Source organism: Mastomys coucha, unplaced genomic scaffold (assembly GCF_008632895.1).
Source record: "Mastomys coucha isolate ucsf_1 unplaced genomic scaffold, UCSF_Mcou_1 pScaffold18, whole genome shotgun sequence".
In the NCBI taxonomy this organism is placed as follows: domain Eukaryota; kingdom Metazoa; phylum Chordata; class Mammalia; order Rodentia; family Muridae; genus Mastomys; species Mastomys coucha.
The window spans coordinates 88,150,838-88,177,622 of NW_022196900.1; the positions used below are offsets into that span (position 1 = coordinate 88,150,838).

At 48.2% G+C, this 26,785-nt stretch overlaps 1 protein-coding gene across 1 annotated transcript; it reads left to right on the plus strand.

Annotated features, from left to right (window-relative positions):
• The first annotated feature begins 1,193 nt into the window (after positions 1-1,193).
• Mecr (mitochondrial trans-2-enoyl-CoA reductase) lies at positions 1,194-26,785 on the plus strand. Its single transcript, XM_031378879.1, has 10 exons — positions 1,194-1,501; positions 12,779-12,876; positions 13,604-13,735; positions 16,634-16,777; positions 19,596-19,698; positions 20,639-20,741; positions 21,743-21,816; positions 23,880-23,940; positions 24,085-24,157; positions 26,452-26,785. Exons 1-10 carry the CDS (start codon positions 1,338-1,340, stop codon positions 26,607-26,609), a joined length of 1,110 nt encoding a protein of 369 aa, XP_031234739.1. The 5' UTR covers positions 1,194-1,337; the 3' UTR covers positions 26,610-26,785.

Here is a 26,785-nt window from a genome sequence, read left to right on the forward strand (position 1 = left end):
CTTCCGCCTGCAACAGTGCACACTTGCACGCACACGAATGTTCCGCCGACAGGTATCTATGCTGATGTTTCCCTTCCATCAAAACTAAGACCCGGTGTCTTTCCAGGTCTATACCTTTTACAAAGAATTTTCATCTTCCCACCCAATCTCTTTGTATGCTATGAGCATTTTAAAAGACATCTTCCTTCTTGGGATTCCTCTCATATCTGAAGAGCTTGATGTTTTTATGATGTGTTATCCTGTCCATCTTAACATTCTTCTAACGTTTTATCCACTCCTCACAACCATCTGAAATGAGGTATATCATTTTCATGGCACCGATGAGAAATGGGCTCCAAGTTGCGCTCACTTGCCCAAGCTAGGAAAGAGATGCTAGGATTTGAGCCTGGTATTCCTGGTATGTTAGCTCTGGGTAGAGAAGTAACTTTTAAGTCCCCAAGTCTCGGTAGTGCATGCCTTTAATCATAGCACTTGGGAGGCAGAAGCAAGTGGATCTCTGAATTTGAGGCCAGCCTGGTCTACAGAGAAGAGTTTCAGTACTGCCAGGACCACACAAAGAAACCTGTCTTGAAAAACATCATGATGATGATGAAGAAGAAGAAGAAGAAGGAGAAGGAGAAGGAGAAGGAGAAGGAGAAGGAGAAGGAGAAGGAGAAGGAGAAGGAGAAGGAGAAGGAGAAGAAGAAGAAGAAGAAGAAGAAGAAGAAGAAGAAGAAGAAGAAGAAGAAGAAGAAGAAGAAGAAGAAGAAGAAGAAGAAGAAGAAGAAGAAGAAGAAGAAGAAGAAGAAGAAGAAGAAGAAGAAGAAGAAGAAGAAGAAGAAGAAGAAGAAGAAGTAGTCTCTGTGTTGTTCTGGGGAATTGGAGATGAAATGATACTTTAAAAAACCTGGCACACGCCTTTAATCTCAGCACTTGGGAGGCAGAGGCAGGAGGATTTCTGAGTTCGAGGCCAGCCTGGTCTACAGAGTGAGTTCCAGGACAGCCAGGACTATACAGAGAAACCCTGTCTCAATAAAAACAAAACAAAACAAAAGCCTGGCATAGTGGTATCTCAATAAAGGGTGGGAAGGAGATACTGAGGCCAGAATGTAAAGGACTTCCCTGAAGCACCACGCGACAAACTTAAAGCCAGTCCTGCTTTGGCTGGCTCTGCAACTTCTCCAGGTCTCTGAATACCTACGCCACAACGTGAGCGGACCGACCACTATCGGAGCAGAGAGCAAACGACCTCTTTTAAATGGAGGGGGCGTGGCCACGAGTGGGGCGGGGCGCATGCTTGCGGTCGCGGGCTAATGACGTAGTCCGGAGCGCCGGGTTCTGCCAGTGCTGGAAGAAGCATGTTGGTCAGCCAGCGACTGACGGGGTCGCGAACCCGGGCACGTTTGCTTGCGAGTCTCCTCGAGGCTTTCCGGACCACATCCTCCTACTCCGCTTTCTCTGAGCCGTCACGGGTGCGGGCGCTGGTCTATGACAACCACGGGGATCCAGCCAAGGTCATCCGGTAAGAGTCGGTGCGGACACCGGGGAGGGAACTGGGCTTCCTGGAGGGTTTTAAGCAGGCGGCGGACTGACAGGAGAAGACAGGGTTCGAGGAAGCGGGCTCTGCTGTTCTACAGATGTCGAAACCCAGGGCGTGCTTGCTATCCGGCGGCGGAGGACCCGCGAGGCACAGGTGCAAGAATGAAGGCCAGCGTTTACTGACCCACGTTGGTTTGAGGATTGTGGCAGTCACTCCTTTGTCTAGATGGATGCGCTCGACTATGTGTCACGACAATATTCTGGGGGTAGTTATTGGATGTTTTTTCCATTTTGCAGATAAGATAAAATTAACATTTGCCCAAAAGTCACCCAGCCAGTGAGAATAGGAATTTGAACATACGGTCTGACAGCCTACCTAGATTCTACTTCTATTTTTAAATAGGTAATAGGTTATTGTTTGCTTTTCACAGAGGTCGAGACACTTGTCTAAAGTGATTGGGATAATTAGTGATTGGAATAGGTGTTGGAATTCACCTTTGCCTCTTTCTCATGTGAGTTTCCTTCCACCAAGCCATGTATGCATCTTGGCCTAGTTATAACGAGTTGTTTAAACCCAGCTTGATGCCATGCGCCTTTAATCCCAGCACTAATGAGGCAGAGGCTGGCAGATCTCTGTGAGTTCAAGGCCAGTCAGTTCTAGGATAGCCAGGGCTATATAGAGAGACCCTGTCTCAAACAAACAAGCAAAAGGGAGTTGTTTCCTAATCCCAGCATGCTAAGGTAAAAGGGTTATGAGTTTGAGATCATCATATGTTGAATAATGAGCCTTTGTCTCAAAATACACATACACAGTAAAAATACATAAAAATTTAAAAACAAAACAAAACAAAATACCTCAAATACAATTTTAGGGATGCATACAGTGTGTGCCTGTAGTCGCAAAACTTGCCAAGGCAGGAAGATTGTGAATGTAAGGCCAACCTGAACTACATATTGAGATCCTGCCTCAAAATCAAACAAAAAGAGAAGTTGGGTTTACTGACATGCATCATCTTCTTATTTCCTCTTCCCTGTTAGGGTCTCCCTTAACAGGTCCTGGCTAACCTGGAACTTGTCAGGTAGACTTGGCTGACCTGGAGCTCCTAGTGAGCCCTTCTACCTCTGCTACCCCAGCCCCCAGCACTGGGACCAAAGGTGCCTGCTTCTCATGGGGGAGGGGGCTCCTTTGGTTGTATGTTTGTTTGTTTGAGATAGGGTCTTACTTTGTAGCCCTGGGTGGCCTGCCTCTGCCTCCTAAATGCTGGGATTTAAGGCATGCAACTCCAGATCTATCCACTGCATCCCCCCTTTTTAAACAGAGGCTGGGCTCTAATTCCCAAATGCTGGGATTACAGGTGTGTTCCCCACTATTCCTGCTCCCCTTCTTTTCTCTCCCCTTAGACAAGGTATCCCAGTGTTGCCCAGGCTGGCCTGGAATTTGTGGCCCCTCTTCCCTCAGCTTCTCAAGGAAGTGGGTGTGGCTAGATGGCCCATGCCCTGGAGTTTATCTGAACTCCTCTGCCGGTCAAAGCACCTGGCCTGTACATAAACCATTACAATAATTCTGTGCTGTGAATCAAGGAGTTATAAAGGCCCCACAGGGGAAGCTGTGGGGCTTTTTGTTAGAGTGACATTAGCTCATTTTTATCCCTGTATGGTGTGTATGTGATGCAGCCCAGATTACTAAGTGACCTTGCCAAACCCTCAGCTAAGCCAAGCTAGGGCAAAGAGCTGACTCCAGGTTCCCTAATTCCCAGGTGGGCGCTTTTACCTTAGCCCTACTCCAGGCAACCTTAACAACTCTTTTGACTGGTAAGATATGTGTAGATTAACTAGCTGGTAATTCACATGCAGAAATTATGAATTAAGATCCAACAGAATTTTAGATATTATAGGCATAGAGGCTCAGAGGTTGACTAACTTGTCTAAGATCAAACATCTTATATTTGATTTTAGGAGAGTGTGTGTGTGTGTGTGAGACTCTCAGGAGTCAGTTCTCTCCTGCCATCTTTAGGGAACAGATGATGGAGCTCAGGCTGTCAGGTCTGTGCATCAGTACCTCCACCTGCTGAGCTGACCCACCAGCCCTAACTTGTATTTTGCTCATAGGGAGTCAATCATGTCAGGATAGACACTTCCCTGGAGATTCTGCTGCAGTGAGCTGATAAAGTCCTTATGAGCAGGCCTCCATTTTCAGAAATGGACTCAAAATGAGAGCAGCGTGGTGGGGCTCCCAAAGGCTCATTTGTGTCAGCCTGTTAGTTGAACCCAAAGCTCAGTTAATTAGGAAGTGCACCTTTCATTGAGTTCTCCCAAGGTGATGAGGAAGGCTTGGGTGGTTAAACAGCTGTGAGCAGTGGCCTCCAGATTGGTTTCCTGTTGGAGAGCCAGAGAAGCTGGAACAGACCAGTCTGTCTGCAGATGCCCCCAGGAAAAAAAGACAGCAGCTTTTGCCTTCTATGTAGACCCCTAGGTATTTCCCCAAGTTCAGAGCATTCTCTTCAGCCTGGATTCACAGCTCAGTCTGTCTGTCACCTGTGCTACATTTGGAAACTATTCCTGGGCTCCGCCTCTGAAATGCTCCCCTAGGTCTGAGGTGGCCTAGGGGGGCCATTTATTTCAGCTCTTCAGGCCTCCAGGTGACTGATGCCCAGCCACTGTTGAGAAGCAATGCCTTTGGATAGATGGCCAGGCAGTAGGGATTGTCCCTGGTCTGGCCTGACCTTCCCTTCTGACTCAGATTCAGACAGCTTTGCATGTGGGCTGAGGCCAGTGACCGAGATTCCCTTTGTAGTCCTGTGTGAGGTTTACAGTACCCACAGCCGCTGAAGAATCAAGTGTTCTTTTCCCATCCTAAGGACTGGGCATCTCTGGGTCTGGTAACCAGTAAGGTCATGAAGCTATCTAAAATCCAAGCAGTAGTTCCCAGACAGGTGTGTTTTGTACTGTGAGCCACTGCTCTGGGAGGTGGGGGAAGAGAATAGGGAAAAGTTTGAAATCAGGCTGCAGAATCTTACAGGATTCTGGAAATTTCAGAGGTGGCCATAGCCATTGTTCTCTGTGCAGACTTCTAGATTCTGCACCACAGAGGTCTGGTAACCCGGATGTCCTTTGCTTTCCTCCTCCCTAATTCTTCTGCCCCTCCCCCATCCCACAGAGCATTCCCTCAGAACTTTGCTGCTTTTTTTAGTGCTAGAGTAGAAATAACTCTCGTTTGATGTATCCCCACCAAGTAGCAAGCGTTGAACTAAGTTCTCTACATAAGAGTATGTCATTCAGATGGAGTTGGGGTTGTAGCTCAGGATAGTGTCCTTGCCTAGTGTGCTCAGGGCCCTGAGTTCAGTCCTAGGCATCACATCAACATAATCCAGCTTGGTTCACTCTTGAGTGTAAATCAGAAACGGAACCTGAGCCTTAAGAAGATTGAAAGGCCTAAAGGACGGCTAGCATGCTCCTCCTTAAAGTACTTCATGGAATTGGAGGAGTCCCTAGGACAGAAAAAGGCTGGAAGAAGCAGTTGCAATCATCTGAAAGGTTGTCTCCCCTCCCCCCCACCCCCCACCCAGAGAGATGGAGTTTAAAATTAGGATTATAATAGAAGAGAAAGTAAAATTACAGCTCATTCAGTGGCCCTGAGTTTTCTGTTCTCTGTGAGGACAGTCCTGCCCTGGGACAAGGGAGATACCAGTCTCTGCCTTCTTCCTGGTTCCTGCATCCAGCTGGTGTGGTTGCTCATATCTGTAATCTGAGCACTTGAATTGAGGCAGGAGCATCGGGAGTTTGAAGCCAGTCTTGGCTACATAATGAGTCTGAAGCTAGCCTGGGCAGTCTCAAAACACCAAAAGAAACCCCTGCTCCCTACCTCTGACTTCTTACCTGCCATCTGCAAGATGAACCCACAGTGGGAAACCTTTGGATACAATACCCTTTCTGACTTAAGCCAGGTGGAAGTTAGGGGGCCCAGGTTATGTTGGCAATGCATTCTCATTATAGAATGATCTTCATTCTTAAGAGTTCTTTCTATGCTTGATGTCAGTGTGTAAAACAAAAATTCTGCAGGTAACTTGGATTTTAAACCAGACATGGTATTTTTTTAAATTGGCATTTTGGTTTGGTGCTCTGTTGAGGGCTCCATCTTGGACTTTTCCATAGTCAAAGATGAAGGAAGTGGACATAGTGTTCATTAATACAGAAAACTAGACAGCACTGGTTCTTTGAGGGGAAGTAGGCGCTGGGCCCTGAAGATTCAGAGGCAAGTGATTTATACCTTTGCCCCCAGGAACCCCCCAGTCTAGTCCAGGTGTTGGGCCACTGTAGCCTAGTGGAATAAGTGTTATGATGTGTTCAGAATGTAATGGGTATCCAGAAGAGGAGTGCCTGATCCCCTTCTCCTAACCCTGGGGAGTCAGACTAGCAAGAAGTCTAAGCCCCATGGGAGATTGAATAATGCTATGTGAGAGGGATGTCCTAAGCACCAGAGGCTGTGAGTGCAGAAGCCCTGAGGGTCTTAGGGCCTCCTACTGCCTCGGAGTCATTGTGTAGTAACTGACACAGAGGAGAGTAAGCCAAGGTCATGGGATTCACACTCACTATGGACTTCAGCCATGCCCCACTGCCCTAGTTTCTTCCTAGATGCCTCAGAGGTGAAACATACTGAATGGCAGCCACACAGTAGGTTAGGAGTTTTCCCTACACCCTGAGCCTCTGGGAGGGAAATGCTGTCACTCAGTGCTGCTCCAAGTCACATTCCTATCTGTCTCATCACATGCTTCGTGGCCTTTCTCACTCAGAGTGAGGACAGAGGGCCCTCGTTTCAGAAGCAGATGAACAGATGACAAAAATCATACTAGCTTGAGAGGTTTTGTTGAGGACCATGTACAAGAGCAATGGCCCATGTTCCAATCCTTCCTCAACCGCTGAGCATTTAAGTCCCTCTTCTTTGAACACCACCTGAAGACCTACCCCCGGGCTCCACCTCTTACCCACAGTGCCCTGGCCACCAAACCTCTAACACAGGGACATTTATGGTCTGAACTCTAGTGGATTCCTCTCAGCACAGCACTGCACACATGGAAACGGAGAAACAACTCTTCGTTTCTCAAGCCATCCTTTGACAGGCCTATGAAAGCCAAGCACCACTGGACTAAGCCAAGCACCACTGGACTACCTGCTCCAGTTTCTTGGGATGCTGAAGCGGGAGACTTGTTTGAGCCCAGGAGTTAAAGGTTAGGCTGGGCAACATACTGAGACCCTCAATAAAAAGGGGTCAAGGGGCAGCAAAAATTGTGTTTGATGGACCAAAAGATGAGTCCCAAGTAGAAGGTGGGCAGGATGAGTCCCAAGTAGAAGGTGGGCAGGATGAGTCCCAAGTAGAAGGTGGGCAGGATGAGTCCCAAGTAGAAGGTGGGCAGGGTCACCTTGAGGCAGGAAAGCCAGGAGAGGCCCAGCAAGTCTGCTGAGTGACAGAGCTCTGGTCCCTAAGAATCCAAGACTCCTTTAGCTCTCCACCAACTTAGGCCACTCTTACACCCTGCTCTGGGTTACAAGTCAGGAACTGAGGGGCCATCTTCCTCCCATTTGGGATTTGTGTCCTGCTTAAAAAGCCCCAGCACCCTAAGCACTTCGCTAAATCACAGAAAGCAACCTGCCAGTCATGGGGACTACATACAGACTTGAGGAAAGCCACAGGAGGTGTCAGTCACCTTTGCCCAGTGCTGTATAAGGCACACGTTCCTGCCTCATGTGCTGAGCAGATGGGGAGGTCTCTAGTCTGTGATGTGCTCTCAGTCAGGTCTGACTAAAATTATTTGCAATGATGGAGTGAAAGATGAAAGATAAGAACAAATGGCTGCTGATTAAACATGGGAGGCAGGAAAGAGCACTCAACAGAGCTGGCCGGTGCCTACCTTACCCAGCAGATAGAACTGAGCAGTCCCCGGGGACTAGGCTCTCTCTTTCCCCTCTCAAAAGGCTCTTTCTTCTGCCTGCTTTTGTTTCTCTTGTACTTCATATGGCATCACAGGTGTACAGCCTGAGCCTCAAAGGAGCCATTGTGACCTTATCCAGCCTGGGATCTGTCAATTGAGACAGTGGCAGCTCTCGAAGTTGCCTGGCGCCTTCATCAGACTCACAGGGGAGAGATCCGAACAGTGCTGGGAGGTGGCTTGCAATACAGCCAGGCTGTGTTTGGAGGCCTCAGTTAAGTTCTGCAGCACAGCCATCGTTCCCTTCGATGAACTTAAAACAAACAAACAAACAAGTGGAACGAGGATTGCTATCGTGGCACCAAAGGAAGAGCCAGCTCCTGGAATTCAGACCTAGCCCTGTATTTCTGTATTCCTTATGTCTCAGCAGCGGTATCCTTGACGACGCTTTAGAGCTGTCTGCAGGAACAGTGTCTGTGGCATTGATGGCATTCCATGAGGGCAGGCTGTGGCTGGTCTTCCTGATGAGATGCAGCTGAACCAACACAGCTCACCCCAGGCGGGAAGCAAGTATCGGGCCTGCCTCCCACCACCACCCGCTGGTGTACAAAGTTTCCACTTCCCAGACTCTAATCTCTGCCCTGCCTGTCTCTACCCATCTTTCTTCCCTCTGTGAATCTCTGCCAGGCCTTCCAGGAGCCAATGAGACCAGGGATAGTTTGTAGTCCAATGTCCTACCTACTCTTGGGAGGTAAGCAGATCTGTGAAAATCATGTTCCAGTCAGGGGAGCTGGACCAAGCCTCCTGGGTTCCTCTACTGCAGGACTTCTCAGAGCCTTCATGGTGTGGGTGTGCTGACTCTCAGGAAGGGGATGGCAGGCAGTGTTCCTCAGATGTACGGAATCCTAGGGAAAGCTGATGTCTCCTAGGAGAATCCCCAAGTCTGGCTTAAGAGCAAGGCTTGCTACTTTTTTTAAAGCCAGCTAACTTAGTTTCTCTGAGCCTCAAAATTAGCATGACGTGATACCTGAAGCATAATCACTGGGAAGACTAAGAAACCTGTAGATGCAAACTGACAAGCTTGGGACGACTCAGTTACCTGTCTTTGTGTTGTCCAGCCTGGTGGCCACAGTTAAGTTTAACACACAGTGGGCTGCTAGCCAGTGCCGTCTACTGCCCATCCACCAAATACAGCACCTTTCTGCCTACTGCCAGTCCTTCCTCTCTGCTCAGCCAGGAACCCAAACTAAGTCTGGGAGTCATCACTCTTAGGCCACATTCTCTCACTGGAGATGAGTTTGGAGCTAGATACTTGTTAAGCACCTCCTAACCCACCCCAGTGTGCTCATGAACACACACACAAACACACACCAGATGATAACTAAAAAAGGTTCTGGGTTCAAATCTTAAGGACCCAGACCCAAAGTCCTTTCCATTGTTTCCAAAAAGTTTTGAAAACTGAGGATTTGAAGGAAAGCAGATTGCCACTGTCTATCCTTCTGGTGTGACTATCCATGCCTCTTTATGCAGGAGTACCCGACCACGGGGCTGCCCAGCTCTCCCGTGTATAGATAACTCTGGAGGACATCAGACCCCAAGAACTCCAGAAAAGAGATATTGAGCCTATGCCTTGATCAATTAAGAAACATACATGGAGCCAGGCGGTGGTGGCACACACCTTTAATCCCAGAATTTAGGAGGCAGAAGCAGGTGAGTTTGAGGCCAGGCTGGTCTACAGGGCAAGTTCCAGGACAGCCAGGACTACACATAGAAAAACACTGTCTGGAAAAACAAACAAAACAAAAAACACCTATTGTTGATATTCTGTCTAAACTCCTGGCAACCATCAGGTATGCTCCTCCCCACAGTTACTTGGCAACAACCAGGTAGGCCTGGCCCTATAAAAGGGGCTGCTTGGCCCCTCCTCTCTCTCTTGTCCCTCTTCGACTCTTGCCTCTCTCTTGCCTTTGCCTCTCTCTTGCCTCTTGCCCCTTTGTTCCCCATTCCCTTCCCCCCATCTCCATGTGGCCATGGCCAGCCACTCTCTTCTCTACTCTCTCCTTCTCTCTGCCTTTCTCTGCCTCTTCTACCCTCTTAACTCCCCTCCCCATGCCCTAAATAAACTCTATTCTATACTATATGGTCATGTGGCTGGTCCCTCAGGGGAAAGGGATGCCTCAGCATGGGCTCGCTGAGGCACCCCCTCCCCCCATACCTCACCACACCCCCATAGAACATATTCCTATACCCTTTGTCTTTTTATAAACACATCTCCTATGGGAAGACTTTATAAACTACAGTGCACTAAACTTCCATGTGATGATCTTAACTGGTATAGTCACCCCTGATGCCTAGCAGAAGAGCTAAGAAAGTGACCATTTTCAATGGACAGCACCAGGAAGAGCAGAGAAGGAAAGTTTGAGCTGTGTCTTGAAGGCTGAATTGAATGTTTCATTTCACGGAGAAACTGTGGACATGAAATCCTTGCTAAGGGAGGAACGTGTAGAAAAATGTGCAGGAAAAAGAAAAGCTGTGTTGAGCTTTAAGCAGCTTGAGCTCCTGGGCTTTGTCAGCTTACAAGAAAAGTCTGATTATCTGTCAGGATGCAGGAGAAGCAATGGGGATAACTCAAAGAGGCAGCTAGTCTGCAAACCTGCTTGCTCGGGGCTGGACTTTTCTTTGGGATACAGACTTAATCCATAGACTCTCAGAAAAGTATCACTGATGGCCTCCCCTGCAATGCCAGCCACCCTCCTCTCCCTCAGCCAGTGCAGCAGGCTCAATCTCCAGGCCAGGTCAGGCTGGGGCTCATTTCACAGCTTGGTTTGGAGCACTTACCAGGTGGCTTCTTTTAACATCTGAAGGCCAGGTTCAGCTGAGATCAACCACCTACCACTGTTAGCAGCCTGAGCGAGTTATTTACCTCTTCTGTGCTTTTGTTCCTCAGCTATAAAAGCAGAACAATAGTCTGCAAGCTATTGAAATAGGGTGGAAGCTGGCCTGCCTAGAAAGCACTCGGCAGGGAGCCTGGCTGGTGAGTGCTCAGTAGGCAGCAGTTATTATTATAGGGAGGACCCCCTCACTCCTCCAGCTGCACACACACACACACACACACACACACACGCGCGCTCGTGCGCGCACGCACGCACGCACGCGCGCTTCCTTACCAAAGCCTTTTCGTCTATACTTGTCCCTGGTTTCCCACTCGTTTCTGTGGAGAGTTCGTTTTAAAGCTGATTCTCAATCGCAGTGGCTTTTCTTTATGAGTCCAGGGTTCCTAGCTTATGTTCCCTAGATTCTCTGAGATTCTTGTAGGCTGTCAGGATTCTCAAACTCATCTCTAGATGTTCGTGTACAGCCATGTAAATCAGTGTCAGCTTTGACTTGACAGTGTGTACTTCAAAATCTCCAGGAACTATGCTTCCTAGTAGACATGGACTGTTAACACATCCCTCACAGAAGCTTTGGGTGTAAAGCTCTCAGCACTGAGCTTGGTGGAGAGAAGACCTCAGTAGAATATGCCTCGATTATTACTATTAGTATAAGACATTACTTGAAAAAAAAAATCACACTTTTAGCCTAAGATCATGCCTTAGGTCTAATTAAAAAGGTGAGGTTCTGGAGGAGGCAGGTGAATTATCTCAGTGTAGTGTGAGGATACTGTGGCACCATGCTAGGAGCCTCGGGCTGGCAATTATATATGATTCTGCTAAGTAAAAGTGAGGGAAATTATTACTTTGTAGATACATTTGGGCAGAGAAGCATTGCAGACCTGAAGCGTTAAGTTTCAGGAAAGGAAAGGAGTTTGCAGTCATTGAAAAGTCACAGGGCACGCTGCAGTGATGAGAGCTTACGCTTCCCATTGACACAGGCTGTAGTCAGCTGAGAGGTGATAGCCTCAGTTGAGAAGTTGCTTCCATAAGTTCAAGCTATAGGCAGGGAAGCCTTTAGGGCTTTTCCTAAATTAGTGATTGATAGGCAGGCCCAGCCCACTGTGGGTGGTGCCACCCGGGAAAGTGGTCCCTGGGTGCTATAAGACAGCAAGCTGAGCAAGCCAGTAAGCAGCCCTCCGTGGCCTCTGCAGAGGTGACACCTCAGTGGCTAAAAGTGCAGACTTCTCTCACAAAGGACCCAGGTTTGTTTCCGGTACCCATATCTAGCAGCACATCATTCCCTGTAACTCCAACTCCAGGGGATCTAACACCTCTGGCCTTCACAGACACCTGTACTGAAATGCACACCCACATAACTTTAAAAGTAAAACAACGAAGAACATTTGTCTTGAGTACTGGCTGCTCTTGCAGAGAATCCACATGGTGGCTCGAAAGACTGTAACTCTAGTTTGAGAGGAACCAGCACTCTTTCCTGGCTTCATACAGGCATACGTGTAGTACACATACACACACGTAAGTAAAACACTCATATATATTAAAATTTTTAGAATAGGGCTGGAGAGATGGCTCAGCGGTTAGTGGTTGACACTGGGCCATCTTCCTCAGTTGTTTCTTCATCTTTGAGACAAGGCTTCTCACTGAGTTTGGCGTTGACATTTTCACTGAACTGGCTGACCGTGGATCTGCCTTTCTCTGCTTTACCTCCAGTAAAGGTGGAGTTACGAGGACTGGCCTAACTACCTGTTACATGGGTCCTTGTGCTTCACAGAAACCCCTGAGAGCTGCTAGAAGGGATATAGCTCAAACTTTCATTACAAGTAGACTAGCTCAGAGAAGAAATGTGCTCAGGGAACCCAGCCACCTTATGGCAGAGCTTGACAAGGTCTCCACCCACACAACCTTTCTAACAGACCAAGACCCCAGCCCAGAAGGGCCATCTCCCTGGGGTGTGAGTCACAGTCAGTGGAGACACTTCACAGATGCTGAGGTTCTCTTTCTATCACCTCACTCTGCAGTAAGGGAAATATCACCTTTGACCATTGTGTGTTGGGGCCAACAAAACAACACATGCCTAGAGGACAGGACTGACCCATAGTTTCCCAAGTAGGCTTGTTTGGAAGAACCACTTGGGGTACCCTCACCTGTGATGCTGGTTCACACATCAGCAGTGGCTGTATTAATAGTGAGTGTGCCACATGATTCCTGAGGCCAGGCCTACAGAAGCTCACTCATGCCTCTGTCCCCGACACTAAGAGGATACCAAGATTGGTCCACTGCAGTTGATGTGAGCCTGCACTCTGTGCTGGTCCTCAAAGCACCTCCTTTCTAGTCAGAACCCTAGGCACACACGGCAATTGAGGCATGTTGCTGACCTACCCTGGGGAGACAGTTTGAGCAGAAGAGACTTAGTCTTAGCTACTGACAGTGTCTCTCTGTGCTTAGACTGAAGAACCTGGAGCTCACTGCTGTGGAAGGATCTGATGTCCATGTGAGGATGCTGGCAGCCCCTATCAATCCATCTGACATAAATATGATCCAAGGTAACCTTGGTCTCTGGAGCTTATGGTAATTGGCTCAGCAGCTGTCTCCTTTCCACACCTCCTCAGGTAGAGTATGAATCAGGATTAGCAGTGGCTGGCCTCTAGAGGAGTAGTATGCACAGTTTGAGCTCCTTCCTGGCCAACCTCTAAGCACGCGGCTCTGTAAGTTAGGTGAATTGTACTGGTGGTAAAGCCTGCCCTTCTGAAGCTGTGACAGGCTAGACTCCTTTTTCAGTCAAGGAGTCAGGCCAGAGCTTGGTTAAGTGGACAGCTCGTGAGGGCAGGGTCCTGATGAGCTCAAATGTGACTGATCACAAAGTCTATGCCCTTCAGAGTCTCAGCAGAACCTGGCAGCGTGACTGTGTTACTTTCTGTTACCAGGATAACGAAAACCATCATAACCAAAACCACTTGTAGAAGAAAGTTCTGTTCCGACATGTGGTTCCAGAGGGTTAGAGTCTGTAATGGCAGGGTGCAGGCACGCAGGCACATAAGCAGGGAGCTGAGGGCTCACGTCGTGAATCCAAAGCATAGGGCAAGCACTAGAAATGGCACAGTGCTCTCAAGACTGAACCCTACCCTCATCAACACACTTTCTCAGCAGGACCACACCCCCTAGACCTCCCCAGAAAGTGTCACCAGCTCAGGATGAAGTGTTCAAATACTCGAGTCTGCAGATGACACTTATCCAAACCACACATTTACACTCTGACTTCTTCTCTCCCAGGGAACTATGGCCTCCTTCCCCAGCTGCCTGCTGTCGGAGGGAACGAAGGCGTTGGGCAGGTGATAGCAGTGGGCAGCAGTGTGTCTGCACTGAAGCCAGGAGACTGGGTGATCCCAGCAAAGGCTGGTTTGGGTGAGTGTCCCCGGGTGTGGGCAGCCATTTATTCTTCCAGACCCTATACCTCAGGTGCATACCACTGGCTCAGTACACCTAAGCCTTGAGAGAACCATTGATAAGTTAATAGGCCACCTCAATGTTTGTTGTGCTCTGGAGGGACACATCTATGTGTACATCTCCTTGGCTCCCTGTTGATTTGAGCTTTGAGTATCTGACTCCTTATATCCTTGCTGTAAGGGTTGATGCAGATTACAGTAAGGTTGATACTGCTCTCCAGAAGGCTCAAATCTGACTAAAGTGTCAGGAAGGCAGAAACTCAAGAAAGGGAGTACCCCAACACAGGAAGTAGAAGAGATTGTGGCTGTTCTGACAGAGCTGTTTGTGAGACTGTGGAAGAGAGTCTTAGAGCAGGTCCATAGCAGGAGAAGTTGTTAGGCAGAGATGAGCCAAAAGGCATTTCCTGTGGAAGAGGTAAAAGAACCAATCATTAGGGTAAGTTTGGCAAATGGAAAATCCAGTGTGCAGCCTCAGCCAAGGATCTACCAATGGGACAGGTTACATAATGAGAAAGAAGGTTCCAGAGGTGGAGTGGCGCCACATGGGGTGCAACCCTGAAGAGCCAAGCTAGGACAGCATTCTGTGTATATATGGAAAGGAGCTGTTACAGAGTTGTTCTTGTCAGTTCTTACGTTTTTTCAGGGCACGTCCATTATCCAGATGGATCTTCACAGGAGCCACAAGAGGGTAGTGTTCCCAAAATGAGTGAGGTGGCCTAAGGTTAGAGACACTCCCTCCAGAGAATGATGTGGAGACCAAAGGAAAGGATGAGAGAGCTTTAATAAAGTAGAGGTAGATAGATAGCAGGAACACCACACAGCAAAAGCGGAGGATTGGCGCCTCTGAGCCTTGTCTGCCGAGGCCTTTATTAAGGTGGGTGTGGGAACTGCTTTCTACCCAGGATAAAGTGAGCCTGGGACATGAAGCAGCTTCATCTCAGGCAAGCTGAAGAAGTAATTAACCCACATTTTGATTCTGTTGGCTTTCTCCTCCCACCCCCCAAGACAGAGTACACTAGGCTGGCCTGAAATTGAATCCACCTGCCTCTAGCTTCCAAGTGATGGGATTAAAAGTGTATGTGCCACCATACCCTGCCTTCTAAAAGATTTTTTTAAAGTTCTAGTTAATATATATAAGTATTTTGCTAGCATTTGTGTATAGTCAGGCTGAGATGCCGGAGCATGCTACCCAAGGAAAGCAGAATGCAATCCATGATTGGGGTTCTAGCCTGTGTTCTTCCGGGCAAGAAGCATTGAGATCTGGGATGGATGTTGTGGTTTTCCTATGTACCCAGACACTGCTAGGGACCTGAGTGGTCCAAGGGTCTGTCCTTCCCCTACTCACCAGGCAGGAAAGGGGTGGTTGAACCTGAGGCTCTTTAAAACAAAGGCCTCCCCCCATGGCAATCTTCAATGAGGGAGACAGTCCTTGTTTGTCCAAACTGCTTTATTGTTATGGCAGATGTGAATGCATACACCTTAATCAGGGTTAACCAGGGGTTAAATACCTTTTGCAGGAGGGGAAGTCCAGGAAGGACAAGGAAGCTCATTGGCTAAACACTAAGGCATACCTAGATGCCTCATTAGCATGGAGAACTCTAGGTTTTATGCTCAGTGGGTGTCATGGTTACCTGTTTCAGGACAGGGAGACCCTGGCAGGGGCTGGTTCCAATGCCTGCTGTTTTCAATTATGAGATTTTCTAGGGGGCGGGGTTGAACCTTCTTCAAACTTATAGTTCTTCCGTCCACACCACAAGCATGCAGTGCCCTTGGAGGCCTGTCTTAGCTAGGGTTTTACTGCTGTGCACACACTGTGACCAAGGCAAGTCTTGTAAAGGACAGCATTTAATTGGGGCTGGCTTCCAGGTTCAGAGGTTCAGTCATCAAGGCGGGAACAAGGCAGCATCGAGGAAGGCATGGTACAGGCAGAGCTGAGAGTTCTTCTACATCTTCATCTGAAGGCTGGGAAGACTGACTTCCAAGCAGTTAGGATATGGTCTTAAAGACCACAGTGACATACCTACTCCAGCAAGGCCACACCTCTAAATGGTGTCACTCCCTTGGCCAAGCATATTCAAGCCATGACAAGGCCCAAAGAGGATGTCTGGTCCCTTGGAACTGGAGTTATAAAGTTGTGAGCCATCATGTGTGTGCTGGGAAGTAAACTCAGATTCTTGAGGAACAGCCAGTGTTCTTAACCACGGAGCCATCTTTCTAGCCTGGTGCTTTTAGTTTTTAACTTCGGGGTGGTAAAAGCTGTTCTGTTTGAGCTAGCAGATAGCTGTCTAAATTGACTTTCTCAGGCTTACCATTTAGCCTTTATTCTACTTTTGGCCATGAAGGAACACTGTACTATACTTACTGTTATGAGTTTACTCTCCAGCTTGAGACCCCACTCTGCTTTGTTTATTCATGTTTACAAAGTAATGGATTGCCTATAGAAACTTTACTGATTGAGTCTTGAGTTTACATTCCCTGATTAGCTAACACTGGCCCAGTAGGGTGGCAGACAGTATCCATCCAGTCCAGTGTATGAAGATCTGAATCTTGGGAAGCAAAATTTACTCAGACTGAAACACAAAGGGAGAGAGAGCTCAGTGGAGTCTTGTCTCCTATGTTTCCCACTATACTCTTTCAGGACTCTTTGGGCTATGGCTTTCAAAGCATAAGTTAAAGTTGCTTTGTTATTTTACATCACCACACATGTAACTATCCACGAGGACTTGAACACCATGAGCCTTACTCTTTCCTTCAAGGCTTACTCCCAAGTCTGCTTTCCTCGATGCCCTTGTACCAAGGAGAGGGGCCTGGGTGTGCAGGGGCTCCTCTCTCACTCCCCTGCCTCATTCTGACTCAGGAACCTGGCGGACTGAGGCGGTGTTCAGTGAGGAAGCGCTGATTGGAATCCCTAAGGACATCCCTCTCCAGAGTGCTGCCACCCTAGGTGTCAATCCCTGCACAGCCTACAGGATGTTGGTGGACTTTGAACAGCTGCAGCCAGGTAGGAACCTGCGAGCTGAGGGAGCAAGCTGGAGGAGCAATCCAGAGTCTTCCCACTGGGGTACACCAAAATCCTGGCTCAAAGGACTTGGGAAGTCGCTGGCACATGTGGTAGAGGAAGGGTCCCTGGGGGTGACAGGCTCTAACCTGAGTAGGTCTTACTGCTCTTAAGTAAAAAGATGTTCAGTGGGTTCCTAGAAAACACTAGAGGACACACTGTAAGAAGTGCTGGTCACATTCTCCAGAGCTGGGGCTGGAATGCTGTCACACAGCAAAAATGTGTTGAGCTGTGCTAAGCTTTGGGGACACAAAGCCAGGGAGATAGACATAGCCACTGTTTTCAATAAAATGCTGAACTCAGTGGTAACAGTTCCGCTCAGCACTTCCACTTGCATGAGCACCTTTGCAGGCATCCTCCCTGCAAGGGTCACATCTTCAGAGCAATACAGAAAGGACTCTTGTTAGGGATTAAGAACCCAAGCCCAGGCCAACAAGGTCTGACCCAGGCTTCACCTCCACCCACTCACCTAACTGCTCACCCATATGGAGAGCAGGAATGCCAGAGACTGACTACAGTATGTTCAGTCTTCCTTTTCATCGGCGAGGGAACAAAGACCCAGAGAGGTGAGCTTACATGAAATCATTCAGCAAGTAAGCAGCCAGAGTATCACTGCACTCCTCTGAAAGCAGAGGCTAAGCAGGCGCGGGGGCAGGCCTTCCATTTGGGAAGTGGTCTCTAGAAGCAGGAGCAAGGCAATGGGACCACAAGACAGGGCGGAGGCAGAGCTCATTAAGGCTCTGCCCATCAAGCCCATTAAGGCAGAGCCCATTACAGCAACCTGGCCTCAGTCTTGCTCTTCATATGACACACTAACTACAGAATTAACCCCAGAAGACAGAAGACTGGCCAGTTTGGTTTTGCTGCTTGTGAGGGCTTTGTTTGTCTTGTTTACAGTTCTGGGAATAGAATCAGGGCCTGGGACGTGCCGGGCAGTCAGTCTACCACTCACCTATGCCCAGCCCAGCCTTCCCACTGTGTGAGGATCTCTGTATACTGCCTGTCTGAGCCACACAGGGCTGGGTAAATCACCTGCCGTTCTTCTCTCATGCCATTGAGGAAACTGAGGCAAGAGATGCTAGACTATGATAAAATTAGATAGTCACTGACCAAGACCCTTGGCCATGATGGGAGTTCTAGGTGCCTTTGGTAGAGAAAGCCAGTCCTGGTATAGCCAGCACTGGGCACCTCGTCTCATGTCCTGGTCCTGTCACTCCTGATTAGGGTAACCTGTGCTGAAGCTGAATAGAGCCAGGCCTCCTGCTGCTACCTACCCCCTGCAAATATCAGCAGCCCACCGCTCCACTTCTCAGCCAGACAAACTCATGACCTGATCCAAAGCAAGAATAAGTGCACATTGTTCACTATAAATATGCATAGATGGACACAGATTGTGGAAACCAGCTTTGGCAGCCCAATACTCACCTTCATTGTCTTTGTTATCATCTTGTATTCCTGTACTCCTCAACTCTAACTGAAACAGATCAATGCTGCTGTCCACCTACACGTTTGAGAATGCACTAGTGATAGGTTGGAGCCAAGGCAAATGAGCATCCTTGACCTAGGAGTCTGCCACTAGCTAGAGCCCATTCTGCACTGACTCCTGCTGCCTTTCAAAACCAGACACTGTTCCCCAGTCAACAGAGCATCTTCCTGCTCATTTGGCTTCAATTGGAGATGCTCTCATGCCTCCTGTTTTTTAAAACTGAAGTTTTAAGAGGACATGATGCAGCCTGTCTTGTTTACTTACAGTCACTGGTAAAGCAGGATGCACACCTGGCTCTACTGTGTGCCAGAGCCCACACTTCCCTAGGGCACCACACTGCCTAGGAGTGAGGGTAGAGCTCAGAGTATTTGCCTGGCATGCTCAGGTCCCTAGGTTCCACCCCTAGCGCCACAAAGCAAAAGCAAACATTCTGTAGAGCCCAGGAGCTTCCCATTTCTCTTATGGCTCTCATCCATTTCAAATGCACCATCATTAAATAATACACAAGGAAGTAAGGGATGGCTCTCCCTCAGGACTGAAGGGTATTGATAAATATGGACCTATGTATAGCTTAGTGTAGAAAACAGTTCAGCCTGAGCATTGGCAAGATACCAGAGTTCTCTGGGAGCAAACAAGAAGGAACCTTAGAGGGCTTCATGAAGGAAGCCACAGTTGAACTGAACTTAAAAAGGAAGAGAACAAAAAAAAAAACATTTCAAACCAGAGACTCGACCTCAGCATGGGGCAGTGAGATGACTGACTCTGCATACAAAGGTGTTTGCCTCTGAGACTGACAACTTGAGTTCACCCCTAAACCTACATAGTTGAAAGAGAGAATGTGCTCCTTGATTGGTGGATGAGTGGGTGGGTGAGTATATGATGAATGGATGGATGAATAGATAGATAGATAGATAGATAGATAGATAGATAGATAGATAGATAGATAGATAGGTAGGTAGATAGGTAGGTAGGTAGGTAGGTAGGTAGGTAGATAGATAGGTAGATGGGTAGGTAGATAGGTAGATAGATGAATAGAGGACATAAAAATTGGGAAGATGATCAAAGTCAGTTACAAAGCAGTGTCTGAAACATGGACAGAGTGTCTTAATCATGTGATGCATTATAGGTGTGGTAGAGTGTGAAAAGTGTGGAGATAACTGAGTGATAGTTCACAGTATAAGAAAGTGCCACTGCTAGGTCCTACATCTACCTTAGGATCCCAGGCTGGGAGCCCTTAACCCAAGTTTGCAGGGCTTGACATAGTCTCTTCCACAGGGGACTCTGTCATCCAGAATGCATCCAACAGTGGAGTGGGGCAAGCAGTCATTCAGATCGCCTCAGCCCTACGCCTAAAGACCATCAACGTGGTCCGAGACAGGTACTGGGAGGCCTAACCCTCGTGTTCCTGCGCATACCTACATCTCCACCAGATGGCGCACATGTGTAAGCATGAGTGCCTGGCTGCTGACTTGCAGGCATTCCACAGGGCAAAAGAAGTCCCTGTGAAAGTCTGACACACAGAGATGACAGAAAGAGGCATAGATGGTCCTTACTGCACAGTCAGGAGTGTTGGAGACTTGACTTAGGGTAACCACAGTTTCACTTGGGAAAGCCATGGTTTGTACTGTTGTATGAACTCTGTAGCCCCGTCTGCTTGCATGTGTGCACTAAGCACAGCTGTGAAGGAGGTGGGGCAGGCTTGTGGTCTCTCTTTTACAGATGAGGAAGCTCAAGTTTCCAAGAGAGGAAGCAGCTTGCTCAGGAAGACACGGCAAGTCAGTAACAGACTTACCTTTTTTCCATTGTCCCCTCCAGTCCCTTTAAACTTCAGTGTGCTCCAGTGTAGCCGAGTCACTTGAGACCTTTCTTGTGAGGGTTGGTACTTACTTCTACCCCTGCCTCTGCAGTGGTGGTGAAAAGTGATTGTGTGTGCCTGGGCCAGAGAGTCCGGGGCCAGTCTGCACTAGAGTGTGTTTGCATGATACCCTCAAGTGCCCTGGAGAACACGAGGAAAGAAAGTGGTGTCTAAGTAGAATGAGGAAGTAGGATGGCTCTTCCCTGGCACAGGTGGCTCTAGGCATGTGCACTCATAGGTTGTCAGACTGTCTCCCAGCCTGGCTCTGTCCAGGGAGGAAAGGAGGCAAGAGCTGGTAGAGCATGATTAAATTATGTGGACAGCTCCTGCTTGAGGTCTGGCTTAACCTCTCTCTATCCCTGTTCTCCAAACAGAAATGTGTTCTCAGGGCTGTGGCAGAGGGCTTCTGGGACCTTGAGGGAGGGAAGTTAGCCAGTGTGACCTGATTGTGTTTGGTTTCCAGACCCAACATCAAGAAGCTAACTGACAGGCTGAAGGATCTAGGAGCTGATTACGTCCTCACAGAGGAGGAGCTAAGGATGCCTGAGACAAAAAACATCTTCAAGGTATCTAGCCTGGGTCTGGAGGGGTGCGAAAGCAGTTAGGAGCACGTGTTACTCTTATAGTCCCAGCATCCATACTGTGGCTCACAACCATCTGTAACTCCTGTTCCAAGGGATCTGACACCCTCTTCTGATCTCCACAGGTGACAGGCACACACATGGTACAGAGACAAACATGCAGGCAAACAAAGCATTCACATTCACATGCATAAAGTAAAATCTTAAAATTTTTAAAAATAAAAGCCAAGGCACCCAGCTAAGAACATTTGCCCCTTCATCCCATGTCATCTCCCTGTAATTACAAAATGTGGGTTCTCTGCTCTGCTCTGCAAACCAGCTTCTCTTCTGGAAAGGACAAAGCCCATCCAACCTTAGCCTGGGGATGGCATGCTCCATTTAAGTGCCCAGACATGGAAGGAGGTGGAAGCAGACAGACTTTAGGAAAGCCAAGATTTTAAACATGTGTGGTGTGGTCCATCAAGCCACATGGCAGGTGTGAGTCAGAGCTGGATGAGGAAACTAAGGCATGGAGAGAGGAAGAGAGAAGCTCCCAAGCTTCTGCCTCATGTTTACTTGACATCCCTCAGGAAAACTCTACAAAACAGCAGACATAGATGAGGCACCAGCCTCAGAACCACATCAGCACCACGTGGTGAGGCTGGCCCCAGCGCTCTGAACTGAAGCCGGTACCTCTTTAGAGCATCCGCCCCAGCAGACCCACTCTGAGGCCTTTTGCACTAAAGCATATGGAAGGACCACATACCCATTGTTGAGCGAGTTTGCCCTGGACAGCATTGCTGAAGTGGAGATCAGCCTATCGTGTGTAAACTTCTCTGTTCCTTGACACTGAACAGAGATGCTGCTTGTCTGTTCTTCCCAAAAGTCACACACACACCATTTCCTTCTCTTCTGACTCAGCAATTGGGCCTCACAGTGCTGCTCTTAGCAGCTTCTAACCCCATGTGCAGCTAGTAGCGCCCTCACCGTAGCTTCCTTACTTTTAGAACCTGCCGCTGCCCCGACTGGCTCTCAACTGTGTTGGTGGGAAGAGTTCCACAGAGCTGCTCCGGCACCTAGCGTAAGTCCCTCAACCTGCAGGTCTCCATCAGGAGGGCTGTCTAGTGACAAGTGTGAGTATAGGCCAGGGTAGCAGGATGCTGACAACAGTGCGCAAGGACATGTTGCTCTCTGGCCAGTGCTTTCCATCTTGTCTCTAATAAGAAGCCTAGCCACCCTTTTCTCCCCCAGGAACCCAGGAGTCATCTCTTACTGGCTTTTTAAGATATTTCTTACAAGATATTTTGAAACATATAAAAGTGCTGGGGTGGGGCTGGAGAGATGGCTCAGTGGTTAAGAGCACTGACTGCTCTTCCAGAGGTCCTGAGTTCAATTCCCAGCAACCACATGGTGGCTCACAACCATCTGTAATAGAATACGATGCCCTCTTCTGGTGTGTCTAAAGACAGCTGCAGTGTACTCATATACAATCAATAAATCAATAAATAAATCTTTAAAAAAAAAAAAAACGTGCTGAGGGGACCAGAGACGGGCATTCTATCGGTTCCCACCCACTACGAAGAAACTGCACTCACTGTGTGCTGTTCTCCACCGGGAAGACACCTAAAGAAGTACTTCCCAGCAAAGCAGTGCCTCCACAGTGACTCACCAACACCACAAGCTGTGAGTTGAGGAGCTAGCTATGCTACTAAGGTGGAGCCTAGACTGGGACAGCCACACAGCTGTGTTGAGAGTCAGCCTCTGCAGGGGCTGTCATGCCGTCTATCTACAGTCATAGGCAGAGCTCACTATTCCAAAGTCCTGTTTTGCTTGTCCTTTTGGTTCTGGGGATTGAACCCAGGGCCTCGGGCATGCCAAAGCACATGTCCCATCACTGAGCTATGTCCCCATGCCCCATCTTTATTTGATACTTTAAAAAATGAAGCCCAGAGAGCGTGATCACTTCATTCAAGTTGCAGTTGACAAGACAGCAGGGGTTGACCCCAAGTTCTCGTAACTACAGAACACCCCCATTCAGGCAGTGAGCAGCCTGTGAGGCGGACTGCATCCTCCATGCAATTGTCAAAGGAAGAAGCGCTCACAGTGTGGGCACTGACATTAGGACTGGGTTCAAACCCCAGCTCTGCTGCTTTCTAGCTGTAGACCTGTGAAGAGTTAGGCAAAATATGAAGACCCAAGCCTTAGTCTCCTTAGCTCTGAAATAGCCATAAGAAATATGGTTCTGCCTCTGCTAGGTAGTGTAAGGGACAGTGAGGCAATGCAGACATGATGAGCTTCAGCTCTGTCCTATAGAACAGACATCAGTCTCCCCTGATGTCACTCTGATAATTCATGGAGACAGTACAGGTAACAAGCTTAGAGCTGTGTCTGGTACAAGGAGAGAGAGCTTGCTTCCATTAGGAACTTATTTCTTTTGTGAGAACCTTCTGAGGGGAATTTAAGGCCAAATTAAGCTCTGCTTGTGAGACACCCCTGTAATCTTAGCACTTGGGAGACTAAGGAAAAGGAGTAGCGTGAGTTCATGGCCAGACTGAGATAGATACCAAGTCTGAGGCAACCATAGGATACACAGATATAGTCACACACACACATATATGGAGACAGAGGCACAGAGAGAACATTCGGAGCCTGGGGATACAGCTGAGAGCACATGTTTAACAAGGGAAGTCCTAGCTTTCTCCCTAGCACTCTGATTAATAGGTTAATAGGTAGTAATACAGCAGTTGACTCCATTACGTCCTTTCTGGTTTCTTCGGTTTCTCCAAAAATGTGCCTCAGGTCATCCTTTGTCAACAAACTCCTGAAAGAGTTAAGGACCAGGGACAGTAGCAAAGATTAAATGTAACTCATGATATCCTCAGAATTCATTGTAAGAAATTACATTAGAGCTAGGCAGATTGGGATTAAAGGCATATGCCTCCATGCCCAGTATGTGTGATATTCAGTCCCTGACTCTAATACTTTTAAGTCAGAGGTTAAAACTGGGAAGCTATATATTTTTTTAAGCCCTCCCAGTGATTTTGAGAGCCAGGATTCGTTCCTATAAGTGCCTTAGCAAGTTCCTTAGGCCATGGTAGGTTCTGTCTGTACCTGCACCCACTCTTCTTTCTCTGGACTCTACAGGCCTGGAGGAACCATGGTGACCTATGGGGGAATGGCCAAACAGCCTGTAACAGCCTCTGTGGTAAGTTGGGGATACTGCAGGCCAGGGCTTAGCTGCCTCTTTCCTTACACTGACTGCAGTTGTCTAAGTTCGGGGGTTCTATACCTGAAGCAATGCTTTAAGTTGTAGTACTCAGAGCCTCAGTGCATCATTTTGTGTCCACAGAGTCTGCTCATTTTTAAGGACCTCAAACTTCGGGGCTTTTGGTTGTCCCAGTGGAAGAAGAACCACAGTCCAGGTGAGTGACTGATGGCCTTAATGCCAAGCGGTACAGGAGCGTAGAGCCTAGTATGGCTGCAGAGTGACCAGCTACTCTAAAACTTGCAAAGTGACTAGGTCCTCAACAGGATTAAGGACATTACTATAGTTTACCGTTGTCAGGTCAGCAAATCACTTCTAGATGGAGCCAGCAGGTCCTTGGCACAGAGTCTAGTGAGATAGAGCAGCTCTTGTTCTGAGGAGCTGCCTGGGTGCAATGGTATACACTTGTATCCTAGCTCTCAAGTGGCTTAGGTGGGAGGGTTATGAGTTCAGGGCTAGCCTTAGTTATATAACTAGATGCTGTTTCAAGAAAAGAAGGAAAAACAAAGCAACTAGAAAATAAAATAAAAACCAAAACCTCACCAGATAGATCTAGTTAGGTCTGGCCTAGCTAGGAATTCTGGTAAGTCACCAGATCTCTGCCTTCTTTTAAACATTGTTGGTTTTAACACTGAGCCATTTGACAGAGGAGAAAACTGAGGTTCAGGGCTTCTAAGTCGATTACTCAACACTCTCCCATCTCTGGAATGGAGCTGCTAGAGTAAGCATAGGCCTCTGAGTGCTACGCCCAGCTCCCAGATGAGGAGCCAAGGCTGAGAGTGAAGACTGGCATGGAGTTGGCTGAAGGGAAGTGGTGACATGCACTGGTGTTCTGAGTAGAAAAGCTCTTCAGAACAGTGAGAGGAAGTGCTGGGGGTAACTTGGTTAAATGCTTGCCAAGCAAGCTTAGAACCTGAGTTCAGATCCCAGTATCCACAGAAAAAGACTGTACCCAGGACTACTGGAGAGAGGAGAGGGAGAAAGTAGAGAGTAGAGGGAGAAAGATTTATTTATTATTATATGTAAGTACACTGTAGCTGTCTTCTAGGCCCAGCCTAGAGCCAAATCAAAGAGCATCATGTTCATTGAGAGACTGTCTCAGAAAATAAAGGGGTCCTGAGAATGGTGGTGCACACCTTTAATCGTAGCACTTGAGAGGCAGAGGCAGGCGGATCTCCATGATCTCTACAGAGTTCCAGCCATTCAGGACTATAAGATCTTGTCTACCAGGAATAAGAAACACGTGGGCGGTGGTGGCACACACCTTTAATCCCAGCACTCAGGAGGCAGAGGCAGGCGGATTTCTGAGTTTGAGGCAAGCCTGGTCTACAGAGTGAGTTCCAGGACAGCCAGGGCTATACAGAGAAACCCTGTCTCGAAAAACCAAAAAAAAAAACATGACTGAGGGAAGACACCTCAATCAATATGTGGTCTCACCTACACATATATACACTTAGAAGTACATATACTACACCCAAAGTAAACATTTAAAGAGAGTGGAACCCATCACCACATAGGGCAGGTTCTGACACCTGGAGGATCAAGACTGGTCTTGGACTGAGAGAGTAGGTTCTGACTGGATTACAAAAGGCCTAACAAGTTCATACTCCTGCCCTAAAGGTAACTGAGAAGCCAGCATGGTTGTGTTTTGTTTGGTTTGTTTTATGGTGTGTGTGTGTGTGTTTCAAGACAAGGTCTCACTATGTTGCTCTGGCTATCCTAGACCAGACTAACTTGGAACTCAGAGATCTACCTGCATCTGCCTCCCAAGAGCTAGGAGTAAATGCATGCACCACTATGCCTACCAGCATAGAGCTTTAATCAGGAAGTAGGATTAAATTTGAAGGTTGAGTTTGTGAAAAACACTTATATGAAAAACACTTCTCAGGCCTGGAGAGATCGCTCAGTGGTTAAGAGCACCGTCTGCTCTTCCAGAGGTCCTGAGTTCAATTCCCAACACCCACATAGTGGCTCACAACCATCTGTAATGGGATCTGATGCCCTTTTCTGGTGTGTCTGAAGACAGCTACAGTGTACTTACATATAATAATAAATAAATCTTTAAAGAAACAAATACACGTCACACCGAGGCCTTCACCTCAGTTCCCACACTATATTTGGCCCTCAGCAAGAGGCAGACCTGGGAAAGGATAATGGGTGCCTCAGTTGAGGAGTCTAGTGGAAGCCCAGAGCTATCAAAGAGCTTTTCCTCATCTGGTCTGTTACCATCAAGCAATGTGCCAGGTACTCTGCCTTCCTGGCGGCCTCTGGCTCCTTAGTGCAGTAATGCTGTCCTGTGGATGAGCCACCATAGCCGTCACTGAGAAGGGTAGTACTCACTGCCCACCTACAGTGCCTAGGATTGCTCTTCACGATTGTGTCTTGTGTTAGCACTCGGCCATCGCACTAGACCTCACCTGTTGTTCCTTGTCTGACTTGCACCTCCTGCAGATGAGTTCAGGGAGCTGATTCTCACTCTCTGCAACCTCATCCGCCAAGGCCGGCTCACAGCCCCTTCCTGGTCTGAGGTTCCACTGCAGGACTTCCAGCAGGCTTTAGAAGCCTCCATGAAGCCTTTCGTGTCTTCGAAGCAGATTCTCACCATGTGATTACTCCAGAGGACCAGGAGGAAAGCAGGAGAGGCAGGCCAGCAAGACTGGCTGGCTGCTGGCCTCTCCATGAGGACCCCAGTCTTCTCAGACTGCCTTACCCTCAGTGCCTCTTCCTACCAGGAGGGTGAGAGGCCAACCCGAGTCCCTAATAAACCCTGAACTTCCCCAGTAGA

Excerpts from the sequence above, each read along its gene's own strand:
- Mecr (XM_031378879.1), top strand. The coding sequence starts at position 1,338 with ATGTTGGTCAGCCAGCGACTGACGGGGTCGCGAACCCGGGCACGTTTG. Across the intron at positions 16,778-19,595 it reads CTTTGAACAGCTGCAGCCAG|GGGACTCTGTCATCCAGAAT; the intron begins GTAGGAACCTGC and ends TCTCTTCCACAG. Across the intron at positions 21,817-23,879 it reads GAGCTGCTCCGGCACCTAGC|GCCTGGAGGAACCATGGTGA; the intron begins GTAAGTCCCTCA and ends TGGACTCTACAG.